The 17,487-nt window shown below is 38.7% G+C and overlaps 1 protein-coding gene across 8 annotated transcripts in view; it reads left to right on the top strand.

The window, feature by feature from the left end:
- The window catches only part of LRRC49 (leucine rich repeat containing 49), a 167,028-nt gene that overhangs the window by 52,051 nt on the left and 97,490 nt on the right, over positions 1 to 17,487 (top strand). For all 8 annotated transcript variants that reach the window (XM_037047154.1, XM_037047156.1, XM_037047153.1 and 5 more), the window contains one exon: positions 10,651 to 10,712. In XM_037047154.1, coding sequence (XP_036903049.1) covers positions 10,651 to 10,712 — 62 coding nt within the window. The remainder of the gene's footprint in view (positions 1 to 10,650; positions 10,713 to 17,487) is intronic.

Raw genomic sequence — 17,487 nt, 5'->3', positions numbered from 1 at the left:
TATAGTTTCTTCCCAGAAGTTTTAAAATTTAGCGTTTTTATTATCAGTTAGTTCTAAATACTTTCTGGGTTACATTATGATTTCTTCTCTGACCCATGTGCTGTTAAGTATATTTAAAGTTTTTGATACAGATCAAGAAAAGGTTTTTTTTTTTTTTTGCCATTCTTCTCTTATCTATTGCATTGCGACCAGTCAATGTGGATTATATGTAATTGGTTCTTTGACATTTGTTGAACTTTACTTTATTGCCTTGTTAATATTTATAGTCAATACTTACTATTTGCTTAGTATGTGACCAGCAATAGCTTCAAAAAACAGCATTGAAGCTATTTTTCTAGGTGTGCATAAACATATAATTGATGCATCTTCCTGGGAAGTTTCTCCTTTCATCATGTGTGTTACACATCTTTATTGCTCACTCCTCCACTGAGCAAGTGTTTCAGGAGCAGGGCCATGTACCAGGCACTGTTCTAGGTGTGTAGGTGTGTATCAGGAAGCTAATAGTAGTTCTTGCCTTAACATTTATTTAGTGTATTGTTAATACTAGCTTTCTTTTGGTTCCTTTTCCCTGGTATATCTCTTTTACTCCTTAACCTTTTACAATTTTTAAATTTTTACATCATCTCAGAAAATGTTGCAATGGTATAAAGAATTTCCACTACCTGTTAGTCAGATTTCCTAAATGATACAACAAGATATTGTTTAAAAAAATTGAAGACTTGACTTCTTCTCTAACCTGGAATCTGAGAATATAACTTCTAAGCAGAGAATTTGGTCTATTATACTAGTTGTGATTACTCATATGTTTAGATTTATCACTTCCGTATTTCTCATGCTTTTTATTTGTCCTGTGTTTCCTCTGTTTTTTTGCTCTTGTGCCTTATTTCAGGTTAATGACATTTTCACTCTTCTTTCTTATTCATTTTAATGTTTATTCTTAACATTCTAAAATACACCCTTGACTTAAATTATACAAGTTAGTTAATACACATACATACCATTTTCTCAAATAAGGACTCTAGGATCATTTAATCCAATATACGCATCCCACTTTACATGTTTTTGTTGACTAGTATTTTCTTTTTATGTTTTTACTCTCAAAATTAGATGTTTCAGTTGCTGGTATTTTCAGTCAGTGCTTATTTGGACTCACCCACATGTTAATTTGGGCTTACCACTCCTCCCAAAATATATAATTTAGATAAAGGTCCTTTAAGATGACTTTGGTGGTAATCAACTCTCTCAGTTTTTGTCTAATAATATGTTTATTTTGTTTTTAATCATGATTTATGGTTTGACATGGTTGACAGTTATTTTTCTCTCAGATGTTTGAAGCTTTTAATTGCATTGTCTTTGGTCTTCTATTATTGTAATTAAACTGTCTGCTATCATTATTGTAGACAGTCTTCTTTGTCTTCCTTTAGTTGCATTTAAGAGTATAGGATTTCTTTTTTAATTCCTTCAGACTGACTGTTGTGTATAGATGTGGAACTACCGTATTTCACCAATTTAAGACACATTTTGCCATATTTCAACAACTCTGAAATCTGGGAATGTCTTACCATCCATGGCATCTTTTTTCTAATCCTCCCCTGAGGATATGTTTATTGATTTTTAGGGAGAGAGGAAGGGAGGGAGAGAGATAGAAAAAGTGATGTGCGAGAGAAACATCAATCGGCTGCCTCTTATACATGCCCCAACCTGGGATCGAATAGAAAACTGAGGTATGTGCCCTGACTGGGGGGTGGAACCTGCAGCCTTTTGGTGCACAGTATGATGCCCAGCCAACCGAGCTACCGTGCCAGGGCCAGTTTGTGGCATATTAAAGTCACTATTGGATAGGCTACAGCAATTTCATTGCATAAGTATGTGTGAACTTGGTTATAACTGTTTACACTGTTGTCATTTCAATTGTTAGTACATGTTTTGAATTTAATCACTGTTCAAAATGTATCTAAAGGATTACATCATGATTTGGCTTTGAAATGAAACTGTTGTCTATTAAAAATGACATGAAACTAGAATAGCAAAGTATACATTTGATATTAGTAAAGATTTTTTATTGGAGAAATGACTGCAATTTTGAATTTTCTTGCTAATTAGTGTAATAAAATACTTTCAAAGGAAGATAACCAAGTATGGCAAAACTGTTATATCCTGTTGCCGAGATAGGCTCAGATAATTTGTTTATCACATGTCATATAATGCAGCCGAAGGCAGGAGAAATTGAGCAAACTCCTTGGAATAGATGAAGAAATTTTGAAGTAACAAGAGGCTGTCTTAATAATTCATGGTGGTGTGTTAGCACATTCATACTGCTATAAGAAAATATGACTGCCCAGGTGCTTATAAACAAGAGAAATTTATTTCTCACAGCTCTGGAGTCTAAGAAGTCTAAGATTAAGGTGGTAGCATGGTTGCATTCTGGTAAGAACCCTCTTCCTGGTCCGTAGTTGGTACCTTTTAACTGTCTTCACATAGTGGAAGAGGCTAGAGGTCTCTGCGGGGTATTGTTTATAAGGCACCACGTCCTATTCATGAGGCTCCATCTCATGACTTAGGCATGTCTTGAAGTCCCCACCTCCTAAGACCACCATCTTTGGGGGTTTGGATTTCAACATATGAACTTGGGGAGACACAAACATGTAGACACAGTAATGGTGTTTCTTTATCACTATCAAAACATACAGAATGGGATCAGCTTGGAAGAAAGCCTTGTAGACAATAATAGAGCACACTTTCAGCGTGTGCTGCAGCACCAATGCGTGTGATGGCACAGAAGACAGTACTGTCTGAACAGCGTGGACGTTAATGGTTACATAGTATTTCATAGGTGGACTCTAAACATGAGGATTGTTTCTCCATAATTTATCGGGGTATGATCGAGATACAGTAAAATGAACAAATTTTAATTGTATAGTTTATTTTTAAATATGTAAATATTTTCAGGTGACTGCCACCCAGATCGAGAGAGAAAACTTTGTATCACCCCAGAAAGTTCTCCTGGGCCTCCTTCTAGTCACACTGTCTTTCTCTGCCCCAGAACCTTCCTGACTTCTGTTTTCATGGAGTAGTTGTGCCTGTTTTTGAGCTCTTTGTGTGTGTATGTGTGTAGTCTATTGTGTACTAAACAAGTGTTTTGATATTCATCCATTTTATTGTATTTATCAGTAGTTTTTTTAGTTGATGAATTGTATTTACTGTCTAAATGTAATGCCATTTGCTTTTTCATTCTTCTGTTCACAGGCATCTTGGTTATTTCCAATTTTTGATTCTTACAAAGAAAACTGCTATAAATATTTGTATAGTATTTTATTTATATATTTGTTTTGCTGAACATATGCCCTCATTTCTCTTAGGTGAATACACAGGAGTGCCATTACTGAGCCATAAGGGATGGACGTCTAACTTGGTAGAAAGTGCCAGTCACATGAAGCGACTATCCCGTATGGCACTCCCAGCAATAGTGAATGAGAGTTCTGATTGCTCTACATCCTTGCCAGTGTTTGACCCCGACAGTCTTTATATTTTAGTGATTCTGTGGTTCTCACTGTGGTTTTATTTTGTAGTTTCTTGATGATTAAGGATGTTGAGCATCTTTCATGTATTTATTGGCTATTCTGACATACCCTTTTGTGAAGTATCAGTAAAAGCCTTTTGCCCATTAAAAAAATGGGTGATTTATCATTTTATCATTGAGTTGTAGTAGATCTTTATTCTAGATTCAGGTTCTTTATTTGATAATTATATCGAGTGTATTTTCTGCATGGGTTATCCTTTTGCTTTCTTAACAATGTTTTTGCTAGGTCAAAGCTTTAAATGTTTGTGAAGTGTAATCTGTTTGTTTCCTTTCATCATTACTGCCTTTGGTCTTGTCCAAAAAGTCTTTGCCTTGTCCCCATATCACAATATGTTCTGCTAGGTTTTCTTCCAAATGTTTCATAGTTTTACCTTTCACTTTAGGTCTCTGATTCACCTTTAATCACATTTTAGGTACAGTATGAGGTAGAGGTGATGGTTCACTTTGCCCACATAGGGACAGCTATTTGTACCATCCACTTTTATTGAAAACATTACTTTCCCCATTGAATTAAATGGATATCTTTGTTGAAAATTGAGTTATAAGCAAATGAGTCTTTTTATGGACCTTCTTTTCTATCCCATCTATTTGTCTACTCTGTTGCCAAAACTACGCTGCCTTATAGCAAGTCAAGATACTTTGGGAATTTATTTATTTAATTTATTTATTTTGCTTAATTTTTACATGTGCATAAGAATGATATTTGGTTAAAAACATATGGTTCAGTAAATCTGTCAGAACTCTTCCAGTAATAATGATATAAAAATTTTAAGTGATAGATTATTTTATTACTGGTTAATTATAAGTTAATTTTCACCAAGTGTTATGTATAATATTTATAAGATGGTATCTTAGATATGACTTTCTAAAGTATATTTTATTAGTAGTGCTATTACAGTTGACACATTTTTTTCCTCTCTATTGCCCTCTGCCCTGCACCCTACCTTCCACCAGGATTCCTCCCCCTTGGTTCATGTCTGTGGGTTATACATGTAAGTTCCTTGGCTTCTCCATTTCCCATACTATTCTTAACCTCCCCCTGACTATTTTCTACCTACCATTTATACTACTTATTCCCTGTACCTTTTCCTCCATTCTCCCCCTTCCTCCTTCCCCACTGATGACCCTCCATGTGATCTCTAGTTTTGTGATTCTGTTCCTGTTCTAGTTGTTTGCTTAGTTTTTTTATCAAGTATTACCATACTTGATATAATTAAGTATGGTAATTTTTTAGTTTCAGTTGTTGGTAGTTGTGAGTTTTTGGTCATTTTACTGTTTATAGTTTTGATCTTCGTTTTCTTAGATAAGCCCCTTTAACATTTCATATAATAAGGTCTGGGTGATGAAGAACTGCTTTTTAACTTGATCTTATCTGGGAAGCACTTTATCTGCCCTTCCATTCTAAATGATAGCTTTGCTGGATAGAGTCAACTTGGATGTAGGTCCTCGCCTTTTATGACTTGGAATATGTCTTTCCAGCCTCTTGCCTGCAAGGTTTCTTTTGAGAAATCAACTGGTAGTCTTTTGGGCACTCCTTTGTAGGTAACTGTCTCCTTTTCTCTTGCTGCTTTTAAGATTCTTTCCTTACCTTTAATCTTGGCTAATATAATTATGATGTCCTTGGTGTGTTCCTCCTTGGGTCTAACTTCTTTGGGACTCTCTGAGCTTCCTGGATTTCCTGGAAGTCTGCTTCCTTTGCCAGATTGGGGAAGTTCTCCATTACTTTTTCAAATAAGTTTTCCATTTCTTGCTCTTCCTCTTCTCTGTCATCCCTCTGATTTAGATGTTGGAAAGTTTAAAGTTGTCCCAGAGTTTCCTAAGCCTCTCCTCATTTTTTTTTGAATTTTTGTTTCTTCATTCTCTTCTAGTTGAATGTTTATTTCTTCCTTCTATCCAAATAATTGATTTGAGTTCTGGTTTCCTTCTCTTCATTATTGGTTCCCTGCATTTTTTTAAATTTCATTTTGCATAACCTTCACTTCTTCCTCTATTTTGTGTCCATACTCAGCAATTTCTGTGAGCACCCTGATTACCAGTGTTTTGTACTTTGCATCTGATAAATTGTCTAGCTCCTCATTGCTTAGTTGTTTTTCCGGAGTTTTTGTCTTTCATTTGGGCCATATTTTTTTATCTTGGAGTACCAGTCTGGTGAACATTTGTTCCTTAACTTCTTGGCTGTGGGACTCCCATGCAGTTTGATTTTCTGGAAGTTCTGGTTGTTTTTCTTTTAAATTTGTTGTTGTCCTTCTTTTGGTTTTGAGGGAGCAAAGCATATCCACCTATACCTGTATCTTGGCTGAAGTCTCACATTGATATAATTAAGTATGGTAATTTTATTGGCATACCTAATATTTGTGTTTCCTGAATCTGCAGATTCATATCTTTTATTAATTATGGAAAAATTTGAGCCTTTTGTATTTTCAAATATTACTTCCTCCTGTTTCCTCTTTCTGTGTTTTAAATATCTGTAAGCATAGTGTGGATCATCTTGGTCTATTTTTAAATTTCTATCATTTCCATTCATCTGTGGTACTTTTTTGCATGTTTTACTACTTCTTTAAACATTTTTTATTTATTTATTTTTAGGGAAAGAGAAGGAGAGGGGGAGAATCATCATTGTGCAAGAGAAATATCAATCTGCTGCCTCTCACATGCCCCTAACTGGGGAGCTGGCCCACAACCCAGGCATGTGCCCTGACCAGGAATCAAACCAGTGACCTTTTGGTTCACAGGCTGGTGCCCAATCCACCTGGCTGGGCTACCAGCCAGGGCTTTACTACTTCTTTAGTGCTGTTTTTTAGGTCATTAACTGTCTCCTCAGTTTTGTGTAATCCAATTTTCAGTCCATCCCTTGAATTTTTAGCCATGACCATTATTTTTTGTTTCTAGAAGTTCAGCTTGGGTTTTTTTAGATGAACATTCAGATTGTTTTATTTGTAGTAATCATATTTTGTCATGTTTTGATTTGTTTAATTTCTATAGTAGTTTTTCTTTTTATATATTTGTAAGATTTTATTTATTGTTAGAGAAGGGCAAGGGAAGGAGGAAGAGAGGGAGAAACACTCATGGTTGTCTCTTGCAGCCCACATTCCAGGCATGTGTCCTGACAGGAATTGAACTGGTGGCTTTTCACTTTGCAGAACAGTGTCCAACCGAGTCACAGTGGTCTGGGCTCTATAATAATTTCAAACATAGATATTCCAGTTCTACAGTTGCTTCCTGGAGTTTCTGCTGACTCTTGCTCATGCTAATTATATATTTTTCATAGGTTAAGCAGTTCAGGATAGTCAGAATTTTGCAAAGTTTGAGTTGAATTTGTGTCTTTTCAGAGAGTTTTGCCAAGAGTGCTAGAGCCACTAATGCGAGGGACCGCTTTTTATGAGGAGTCTTGTTAGGTCATGCGTGGGATGTGACTTTGAACCACAAATTTAAGTGAGGAGAGGCCTGTGGTTATGAAAGTGAAGCTTCTCTTTCTTTTCATAACTATTAAATCTATCTCTTCTAGATTATTAAAACTAGAAATCTCTGTAGTCAGAGTATCAGTGCCTGCTTACTGGTCTCATTTCCAGTTCTCTTTTATTTTTCTTTGTGTGGGGAAATTCCAACAGTGCATAGAAGAAAACCAGACTGGAAGAGTGCTTGCAGTTAGATGGCCTGAGATTTGTTGCCATGTAATGGGTAGTAAACCAATATTAAAAGTAGATGCGCATATTAATGCCTTTGGGTAACAGAGCAAGGTAACGGACTTTTTCATTGGCATTTAGATATCTGATTAGAGTCATTGATATGATGACTTACACATTTTATTCCTCATATAATATGTGTCTGTGTCACAAAGTGATGGCTGAAGCATGTGGTCATTTTGGAATTAATAAATTTCTATGAAAATACTACTTTTTTTGTTTTTTTCAAACTTATTCAATGCTTTGTTCGTATGTATGTTTCCAGTTCTGAAAATGAAAGTAAGTACCCGTATATGATTTTACTCCGACTACTTTTATGTGAGAGAATAAGTAGCAAGGTGAGAGGAGCTGAGATTTTGTCAGAGTCATCTTTGTCCTGTGTGATGCACGCCAGAGCCCTGTCTTCTCGCCTTTCTTCTTCCTTATTCCTCTGCAGGAAGCCATTCTAAAAATAGTTCCAGTAATAGATGTCAGGTACAGGGTCAGGTTGCTGAATCACTTAGTCCTTTTTTGAAGTTTAGGAATGTGGGAAACAGTGAGCAGAGTAGGGTAAGGATATTTACTAAATGGCAAGTTATTATACTTTTGAAAAATAAAGAATATAATTCTCTTACTAATCGTGTAGTAGCTTTATTTAAATATATCTTAAAAGGATTATATTTTTAAATATGTAAAATGAGTTTAAATCTTCAAGAAAGCTTCAAGTGTGATTCTCAGGATTGTGTTTTGTTAAATATAACAAATTTGAGACTGTGCGCCCATCAATTATTGCTTCTTGGCAGTAGTTTTCTGCCTGTGATATTATTGTCTTCAGAATAGAGTAGTTGGGAGGGTTTATTGCCTGACAATGCAATAAATATACTGACTTTTGCTCAGAGCTGTGAGCATTTAGCTTACTTATGTCATCCTTAGACCCTATTTCTCCTTTCCCCATCACTCCAAAACAGTGATACTTGTTGTGTGAGCAGTTTGCTGAATGCTGCTTCCCCCAGACACCACCAGGACCACATGTCTGTTAGAATGCTATGGATTCGTTACACAGCATACCTCAGAATTGCCAGCAAAATTAAAGAAAAGTTATAATTTTCTTTGAAAAATGAAATTTGGAACAACAAAAATGGTTGTATAATTATTTTGCTTTTTAAGTTTCTGGAAAGACTGTCTATTAAAGTGGTTATAAGGATATATATCATTGAGTTCTGGTTTTTAGTTTTTTATTTGTTGTGAATATTTTTCATAGCTCAATGAGGTCATGGCAGTTACTGATTTTGAAAATACAGACTTCTGTTAAAAGTTCGTTTTATAAATGAAGATAAATATAAAACATTATAATTTAATCAAATGAATGTTAAAAAGATCTTTCTCACAAATTATCTCCTGGTGTAATTTGACTTTTTGAATGGTGTCTGCAGTCTCTGGAGGTGGTGGGATGGACCTCAAAGAGACACATGTATTTTTTTAAGGTGCCTCGATTCGGAGGAGATCCAGGCTACTGCTTCTCAGTTTCTCCCAGTTAGATGTCAGCAAACAGTGCTTCTACCCAGAAACGTCTCAGGTGGATTCCAGGAAGAATCCAGGAGAAGAGATTCCCCAAGATTGAGAGGCCTTTCAGTGGGGTGCGACTCTGTGCTTCTGGAGGGCAGATAGGAAGCAGGCTACCATTTCCTTTGGAAAACAGAGCCCTAGAATAACGTGAGCCCTCCCACTACCTTGTTGCTCTTTCCTCACCCCACTTACCTCTCGTTTCTGGGAATATCAGAGACGTAGCTGGTAGAGCTGGTTCAAGAACTTTGTCAAGCCCTGGCTGGTGTAGCTCAGTGGATTGAGCGCGGGCCTGCGACTCAGACAATCGCGGTTCGATTCCCAGTCAGGGCACATGCCTGGGTTGCAGGCCAGCTCCCTGCAGGCCAGCTCCCAGCAGGGAACCCTCGAAAGGCAACCATACATTGATGTTTCTCTCCCTCTCTCCTTCCCTTCCCCTCTAAAGATAAATAAATAAAATCTTTTTTAAAAAAAAAAGAGCTTTGTCAAGTGTGGAGCCTATCACCACTGAGGGGACTTTGGCTGCCTTCCTGTTTTATGCAGAGTTATTCCTTGCCCATGGTTGATAAACCCTAAAAAATCACTCACAGCTATGGAGCAGACTTTTCAGGGCTGGGCCTCAGAATGGTAATGCCACATGAATGGTGTACATAGCCAGTGAACTGGTCACTGCAGTTACATTCATTTCATACTGTTTAGGGTCCGAGGGGTTGAGAGAAGGTTGGATTTGATTTGGCCTAAATATTGGTCACAATCATATGCAACTTATATACATTTATATTAGCATTCTTCAAACTTATGTAGCTAGAAATTGTTGTAATTATATTGCCTTAAAAATAACAACCGTTTTATGGGGAAAATGCCAGTGTGCAGTGTTTTAAAGAGCAGAGTAATAGAAGCCACGATCACTGGAAACTTGTCCTGCCTCAGACTCCAGGACGGTTTCTAACCCTGGGTCACCTTCCCCTCCTCCACGCTGCCCCTGCAGCAGCCTCAGCTGTCTGCTTTTCTCCTGTGAGTGATGAGGTTGTAGACTGAGCTTCCTCTTAAGATTCTTACTCCAGTATGTCGTACTTCTCAGAAGGTTTGTGTCTTTTCACTTAATGAAACTGGGCAGCTTTATTTATATTTTGTGATTTTAAAAAATCATATGGCCAAAGATTTCAAAATTTCTGAGTTATAACTACTTTTAAATAAATGGTAGAGGTTTGCTTCTGGGTGCTGTACCTAAACAGAGCAGGGTAGCTTTCCATGACAAGAACCTCCAGTTCTTGCTTAGGTTGGAAATTGCCCTTAAGGTGCCCTTCAGTGACACTTGGTATGATCTGCTTTTAGTTTTATGGGAGGATCATTTGTGTTTTGGTTCATTTGTAACTGAGTGGCATATTTCCATGGGTTTGAGAACAGTGAGGTAAATTGGCTTTGAAATTCACAGTACTGTTTGGAAAGCTAATTGCATAAATTTAAAATTTGAAGCATTTGAACAGCTCCCTTTTAAAAATGATTTTTAACAAATGCTTGCTCTTACTACATTTGTGCTACAGTTCAAATGCTGAAGAAGCATTTTGGCTCCTTTCCCAAAAGAGGCTAGCAGCAGCATCTCTCGCTGCTCTCCTCCGAGCTTTTTACCGTGTGAGTGGTGCAGCTTGTTCTGCGGATGTACTGAAACCCTCCCATTTAATCTGCAGTGGAGAAGAATGGAGCTCAGCGTCCAGTAGAAATCACTGGTCTAGCAAGGTTGCAGTAAATAGAAATGACTGTGAATTTCAACAGCTGAGCAAGAAGACATGTATAATATTTCTTTTGCTGTCAGCTGATAAATTTTCGCTTTCTGTTTCCTTCTAGAGGGATGTGGATAATTTGCCCTGCCTCCAGCGTCTCTTTCTCAGCTTCAACAACATAGCTAAGTAAGTGGAAACTCCCAACTCGTCACTTACTAACAGCTTGATTGTGTGGGTTTAGTGCTTTAAAATAAGATTGCGCGTGCCTTGGGGAAGTTATTGACATGTGAGATTTTAAATTGGATAATGATAGGGCGGTCTGTGACAGAGTTCTTGGTGGAAAACAGTGAAGCTCTGATGTGTATTAGTGCTTCTAATACTAAAATGATGAAGTTAGTATATAACATGTGCTTTTTATTTAATTATACTTTAGAGATGCTGTGTTGAAAAATGTGGAAATTTCAGTATTCATTTTGCTCTCCTTTGTTTGACATTTCCTGCACTAGTCAAATTAGAATTTCTTTGATAAATTATCTACAATCTGTGTAGCTGCCAAACAGTTTTGATGTAGCGGGCTCAGAGACACTTGCTAGTTAGGCTATAACTTCCAACTTGGTATCCGTACTTAGGACCAATGCTGCTAAGGGATGGAGTATTAAATATATAAATGTATAAATGTTGTTACAAAGATTTGAAGCATATTGTCCTTTGTGTCATGATAAAGTCTTACTCAGTGTCAATGTGGCAGATTTCAGAACTGGAGCTGAGACAAGCTGTCAGACCTTTCAGCGTGGAGGGACCTCTGTTCCTTCCCTAATTTCTTCCTTCTCTTCCCCCCTAGCCACTTGGTTTGAACTCAGCTTTGTAACAGACTACCCCTAAGTTTTTTAGTTTTCCTTCAGGGCTGTGCTTTGAACCTGCTTTTATAACATGGTAAGAATGAAGTATAAAAGAGTTTAGAGCGTGTCTCTTCCTGGCCTCTAGTTCCGTGCTTCTGATTATTCAAAACTGAATAATCAGTTTGGTTTTTATGCACTTTCTGTTTGCACCCTTTTCCCGCATCAGACTTGGGTCACCCATATCCTTGTACTGTGTGTATATCTAAAGATTAGAGACAGGATCCAGATGGTGAACTTTGCAAATAGGTATTATTTCTAAGAAAATACCCTGAATCTCTCTTTTTCTTCTGTGGAAAAACATTCAAGTTTTCTGGAGTATTTTCTCTCTGTTTTTTTTCCATTTTATGTTGAATGCTCTTCTAGCTGCCTTCTCGCTGAGGAGGTAGAATTTATTTTTCAATGGCAGCATAAGGGACACTCAGTTTTCTTTAGGGAATTTCTACCTACAGGCTATTAACAACGGTTTTGAGAGGGTATTTCTCATCCTCACAATATGTTGTTTCTCATATCTCACAATATTGACTGTTTAAGGTGCTATAAACCTTTAGATTCCCCCAACCTGTAGTGGAACTCATTACTGTGTTTCCTGTCTGGTTTGGGGGGAGTAATTTAAAGAGAGATATAAATTTGGGAGTAGGGGTTATGATGTCCCAGGTCCCCAGGATCTCTGAACAACTGGCGTCACTGCAGAACCAGCTCAGAATGGTGCTGTCCTGTTTCTAGAAAGACCTGGAACCAAAGTTTATGAGTAACACTTGTGAATACCACTCACAGGTAACACTGTGCACCCTCAACTGCTCCCTTCATGGAACCAAAGGACCGGGACAGGATCAGAACCTGAACACTTGGAACCCTTTCAGAAGCGAAGGGTCCATTGTCCAGGAACAGTTGGTGGTGACACCACCTAATCTGGCCCCTGACCCTGGGTTGGGAAGGCAGATTGGAGCCTGCCTCCTGTCTCCTAGTCAGTTGACTTGCAAATAAAAGCCTATTCTTTTCTCAAAGCCGGTGCCATGTTGGCTACCGTGTATGTTCGTAACAGGCCCCTGCTTGTAGCGCTGGGTATGTGGGGAGTTGGTTTTAATTGCTTGTATTTATTGCCTATAAATGAGTTTCACCCACCCATATCTGTATTGAAATAAAGATGATTAATGGGATGAATATTTATAACTTTCTTAAAAAATGTCTTGCATGATTTTGCAAGAAATTGCAATAGAAGTGAGTCAACAATTTCAGGGCTTTCATTTTCTTCTTAATTGCTTTCTCTGTGTTTGAGCACGGACCTAGCCCTTTGCTTTCCTCTACTGCTTCCTGCCGATGTACTTTGAGGCTAAGTACATTTTCTGCTTTGTTCCTGTTAATGCACATGGCCCAGGAGATAGTATGTAGTGAATATAGTGGGTCTGAGGAGAAAAAATCAGAGTTGAAGCATTGAAAACATTCCTGTAAACTTTACCTAGGACACAAATATTTCAGATAGCTGGGCCATTAGGCGATCTGTAGTGACACCTCTAGTATCTTTTCAGGGCCCAAGTGCCCAGCTATAGTCCTGGCACAACAGACTTGCCTGGTTTTACAAGGAGGAACCCCCCAAACCTCCTGGAATTGTCTTCTGGAGGGCAGGCCCCTTGTAGCACAGGCTTCTCCCTGCCACAGGTGAGTGTTTTAGGAGCCCATCTGTACCCGTGTGCCAGCTGGTGTTGTTGTGAGAGGCTGTTCGGCTTCAGTGAGTTTTTTTGGAAAATTCTTTCAACGTGTTTGCCCATTTCATGATGGGTGATTTACAAGCACACCTGCCTGCACCAAGATGAGTGTTCAGCAGTTTTTGACCAAAAACAGCATGACCCCTGTGCCCTACCCTCCCCATCTACCTGATCTCACCCTGAGTGACTTTTTTTTGTTTCCTGGGATGAAAAAAATCCTTAAAGGGAAACGTTTTGCTGATGTGGAAGAGGTGAAACAAAAAGTGGCAGAAACACTAAAAGGCATCCGAATTGATGAGTTCAAAAACTGTTCTGAGCAGTGGAAAAAACATCTGGAGAGGTATATTGCATCAAGTGGAGAGTGCTTTGAAGGTGACTGAAGTTTAAACATGCAAGAATAAATACATTCCATTTTGTAAATAAATTCCATTGTGGGGGGTCCCCCTTCATACAGTGCAGTGGCCAGAGGTCCCAGGGGTCCGGAAGAGCAGAAACAGCAGGGTAAAGCTGCAAGTCAGCACCTTTTGGGTCTTGTGGAAAATTCTCGGGTAGTGTTTCACAAATGAAAATATCCAAACATATCTCCATTTTGGGGAGACAAAAATGCTTTGAATGTTACGTACTGGGGCTTCTAGGTTTTAACCAAGTTACTGGATTCTTAAATGACCACTTGCATAAATTATTAGGTAATAATAATTACCTAATAATTATCTTTCAGGTGGCAATTCAGGAAGTTCCAAAATGTGATGTTACCCTATTGAATTCAGGGAATTACAGCGTGGGTTGAATGGTGAGCTTTGTGGACAGAACACTTTTTGTGTGTTTTCCTGAAGATACTAGAACAGTGCATTTAGTTCTACCGTGAGACCTGCAAGCTATACTTAGAGAATGAATGACAAATAGTCATGTCTGTGTATCTGAATAGAATTAGTGCTTCTGGTTAACTTATCCCTCAGAGCATGAGGAATATAGGGACACAAATTCGGTAGTTATAATTCAGTGAGTTAAACTTAGTTGTGGTGACATGCAGGGATATTGGGAAATGTAAATCAGCCTGGAAGTGGAGGAAGCCTTCTCAGAGGTAGATGGCACCTGAGTTGAGCTCTATCTAAGTGCAGAGCTGGCCTTAGTAAAGTAGGGGTACTGGGACCCTAAAGGTACAGGGCACACTTGGGCAGAGTTGATGGAGAGGCTCAGGGTGGACTCGCTAGGTTTGCTTTCTGGGGATCCTCAGTGAGACCCTTGCTCTCCCCTGTTAGCTTCCCCCCATCCCCACTCATGCTGTGTCTGGACCTTCCCGCAGCCCAGAGAATGCTGCAGGGGCCTGCCAAAGCACATTTTATGTTGCTCACCTCTAGAGAGATATTTTGTGGTCAATCAAAATAATCTGTTAAATTCCATTATTCACCTCTTCTTCTTGGGTATTGGTTGTCCGGTTGATTCATTTTGTTTTTCTTGGCTCTCATACTTTTAATTTTTAAGTAGTGATTGTATTTTTTTCCTAGTGGTTTGTCCTTATTTTATGAATGCAAGTTTTCTTTGATTTTTAGAATTTACTTCTTTCCCTTGGAGTTAATACCTGTATTTGTTTTCTGAACAAAACGAAAAAGCTCTTTCTTTTTTTTGTGTTTTTTTTTTTACATTCATGATTTTTGGATGGTAGTTTTATTTATAAATGAGAGTCTAGATGGAGTTGCGTCCTCAGCTTAAATTTTAAAAAATCACTGTGAACGCACATTGTGAGTACAGGGTGTATGTCTGCAGAGGATGTAGGTGGGAGGAGTGCGTCATCTACCCCGTTGGATTTCCCTTTAGGATGTTTGCAGAAACTTGCCTTCTGGGAGTGGGGACTCCCTTGTCAGTGCTGCGACCAGAACTTACTCAGAACACTGCCCTTTTCTCTCTTCACTGTCAGGCCACTCTGAGAGTGAGAGGCTGGCATATTGTTTCCAAACCCTTCAGTAATTACTGGGCAGCTGACCCATGTCTGTTGCCAACACTTGCTGCCTCTGCTTTGGGACTGGTATGAGGCTCTGCTGGCAATACTTACCAACTTACAGTGTAATGATCCTGTTCGGTGGAGGCTCTTTAGCAATTTTGGGTTTTACTAATTCCACTTGCTGTATATCTTCCAGAAATTTCTTAGTGTTCTGGTCTGCTGGTGAAACTCCTCCTGATTTTTTGTACTGCTATAGATATTTCATACTTTTATATTCAGTCATTTCAAAGATATTTGGAGAGGGTTAGGGAATCAGGGGTGTCCAGCCTTTTGGCCTCTCTGGCCAAACTGGAAGAAGAGTTGTCTTGGGCTACACATTAAGTACTTTGCAACACCTAATCACACAAAAAAATCTTGTAATGTTTTAAGTAAATTTATGATGTTGCGTTGGGCTGCATTCATAGCTGCCCTGGCCTGCATGTGGCCCGCGGGCCACAGGTTGGACACGCCTGTAGGGTGGGCGCTCGGGCAGTCTTTGGTGTACCTGTCCTTCCCTTGAGTGATTTCTTATTCAAATAGGATACATATCCTGTTCGAATAAGATACATATGAAGGTATCTTTGGAAGGTTTGAAGATAAATATTATCCAGCACTGGTTCACTGCTGGGTAACCTGCCCCAGGAGATTTGCAGTGGGCCAGGGCTCTGGCCTTTTCTAAGGCCTTTCGGAGGATTCTAGTGGGCAATTGAATGCTGGATTTGAGAACCGCTGAGTTATGATACCCCAAAATGAGAATACTTGCTAACTTACAGATTACTGTTTTATGTAAGATTTCCCTTCATCTTTTTGTTCAACAAGGAAGAGCTTTTTAAACAAAAATATTTGTCGAGGACAAATTCTATGCTACCCTCTGAAGGCAGTTCGTGCTCTGCAGCCGGAGAGTGGGGTGCCTCGTCTGTTTCATCTCTTCTTCCCCTGAGACAGTTGCAGAGTCACAGGGTTGAGTTGTAATCGATTCTTCTCTTCAGTCTCTCTCTTCTTTCATTCTCTAAATGTAGACAGTTTTTATAAGCTTTTTTTAAAACAAGAGAAACAGAAGGAAGAAGGGTTTATAATTCCAGTGCCTTGATTGCTTAAAATGGAATGGTTATTGCTTGTAGAACTAAGGGGAATTCAGTATCATGGGAAAGGGGTCAGATACTAGTTAAGCTCAGGACTCTTGGGCTCATGTAGTCTTTTTTTAAGTTGTGGTAAAATACACAGAAAGGCACCATCTTAACCATTTCAAAATATATAGTGCAGTAGTGCTAAATACATTCCCATTGTTGTGCAGCGAATCTCTAGAATTTTCATCTTGCAAAACTTAAATGCCACCGTCCTCCATGCCTCCCTCCCCTGGGCCCCGGCCACCACCATCCCGCTTTTTGTTTTGATGAGCTGGACTACACAGGGTGCCTCACCCAGTGTAAGCATACAGTATTTGTCTTCTCGTGACAGGCTCTTTGCTTATTGGCATAATGTCCTCAAATATCTCCATATTGTAACATGTAAAAATTCCCTTCCTTATCAGGCTGAATACTCACGTATTATTCTTGAGGAGGTATGAAAGGGACTGTAAGAGAGAGCTTGCAGAAGGAGCCATGCCTACTTCTCCATCCTCACTGCCTTCCCATTATGCCATAGACTCCTCTGGCACTGGACTTCCTTAAACATGTCTATCATGCTCCCCACTGCCCGCTCGGTGTATCTCCTGTGGCTTCCGGCAATAACATTTTTCTAACCTCTCTCTCTCTGAGCAACCCCTGAGCTTCCTCTTGTTTCAGAATAAATAACACCAAGCATTTTCAAATTTTGATACAGTCCAGACAGCTTGCTTTCTGGAACCCATCTTTCAGGGATTCTAATTCAGTACATTTAAGTGGGGCTCAGGAATTTGTATCTTTAGCAAGTGATGCAGCTGACTTAAAATGCCACTGGCCTCTGTTTTTCAGACTTCAAGTAAAAACCTGTATGGGGATCCTAAAATCAATTTAGTGGGTCAAGACCAGAAGACTAACACCAAATAGAAAATATCAGAGTTAGTCACATATTTAAGGGCAAATAATGTTTTGTGAAAGATTTTCAGTTTTAATTATGTGTGATGTATTATGCATGCACTTGTGTGTGTATTATTTTACTACAGATATGTGGGAACTAGGTGATAAAGTAAATATATTTCTCATTTTAAATTGGGTTTTAAAAGTTCAAAAATACTGTTGGGTCTTGGTGTATTCTTTCAGAACTTCCTGTATCTCCACTATTATCACAGTGTTCATAGTTTGTTGTATTTTAAATTGTTCTCCCTGCTAGACTGTGAATTGGACAAAGTCAGGGGAGTATGTCTGCTTTATGCACTATAGTCTCTTGCTGCATCTAGCATG

The sequence above is a fragment of the Sturnira hondurensis genome, unplaced genomic scaffold (genome assembly GCF_014824575.4).
Source record: "Sturnira hondurensis isolate 20B ecotype Veracruz unplaced genomic scaffold, ASM1482457v3 Scaffold0005329, whole genome shotgun sequence".
Classification (NCBI taxonomy): Eukaryota; Metazoa; Chordata; class Mammalia; order Chiroptera; family Phyllostomidae; genus Sturnira; species Sturnira hondurensis.
Note: the sequence above shows the minus strand (reverse complement) of the source record. Positions and strands in the feature narration are given on the sequence as shown.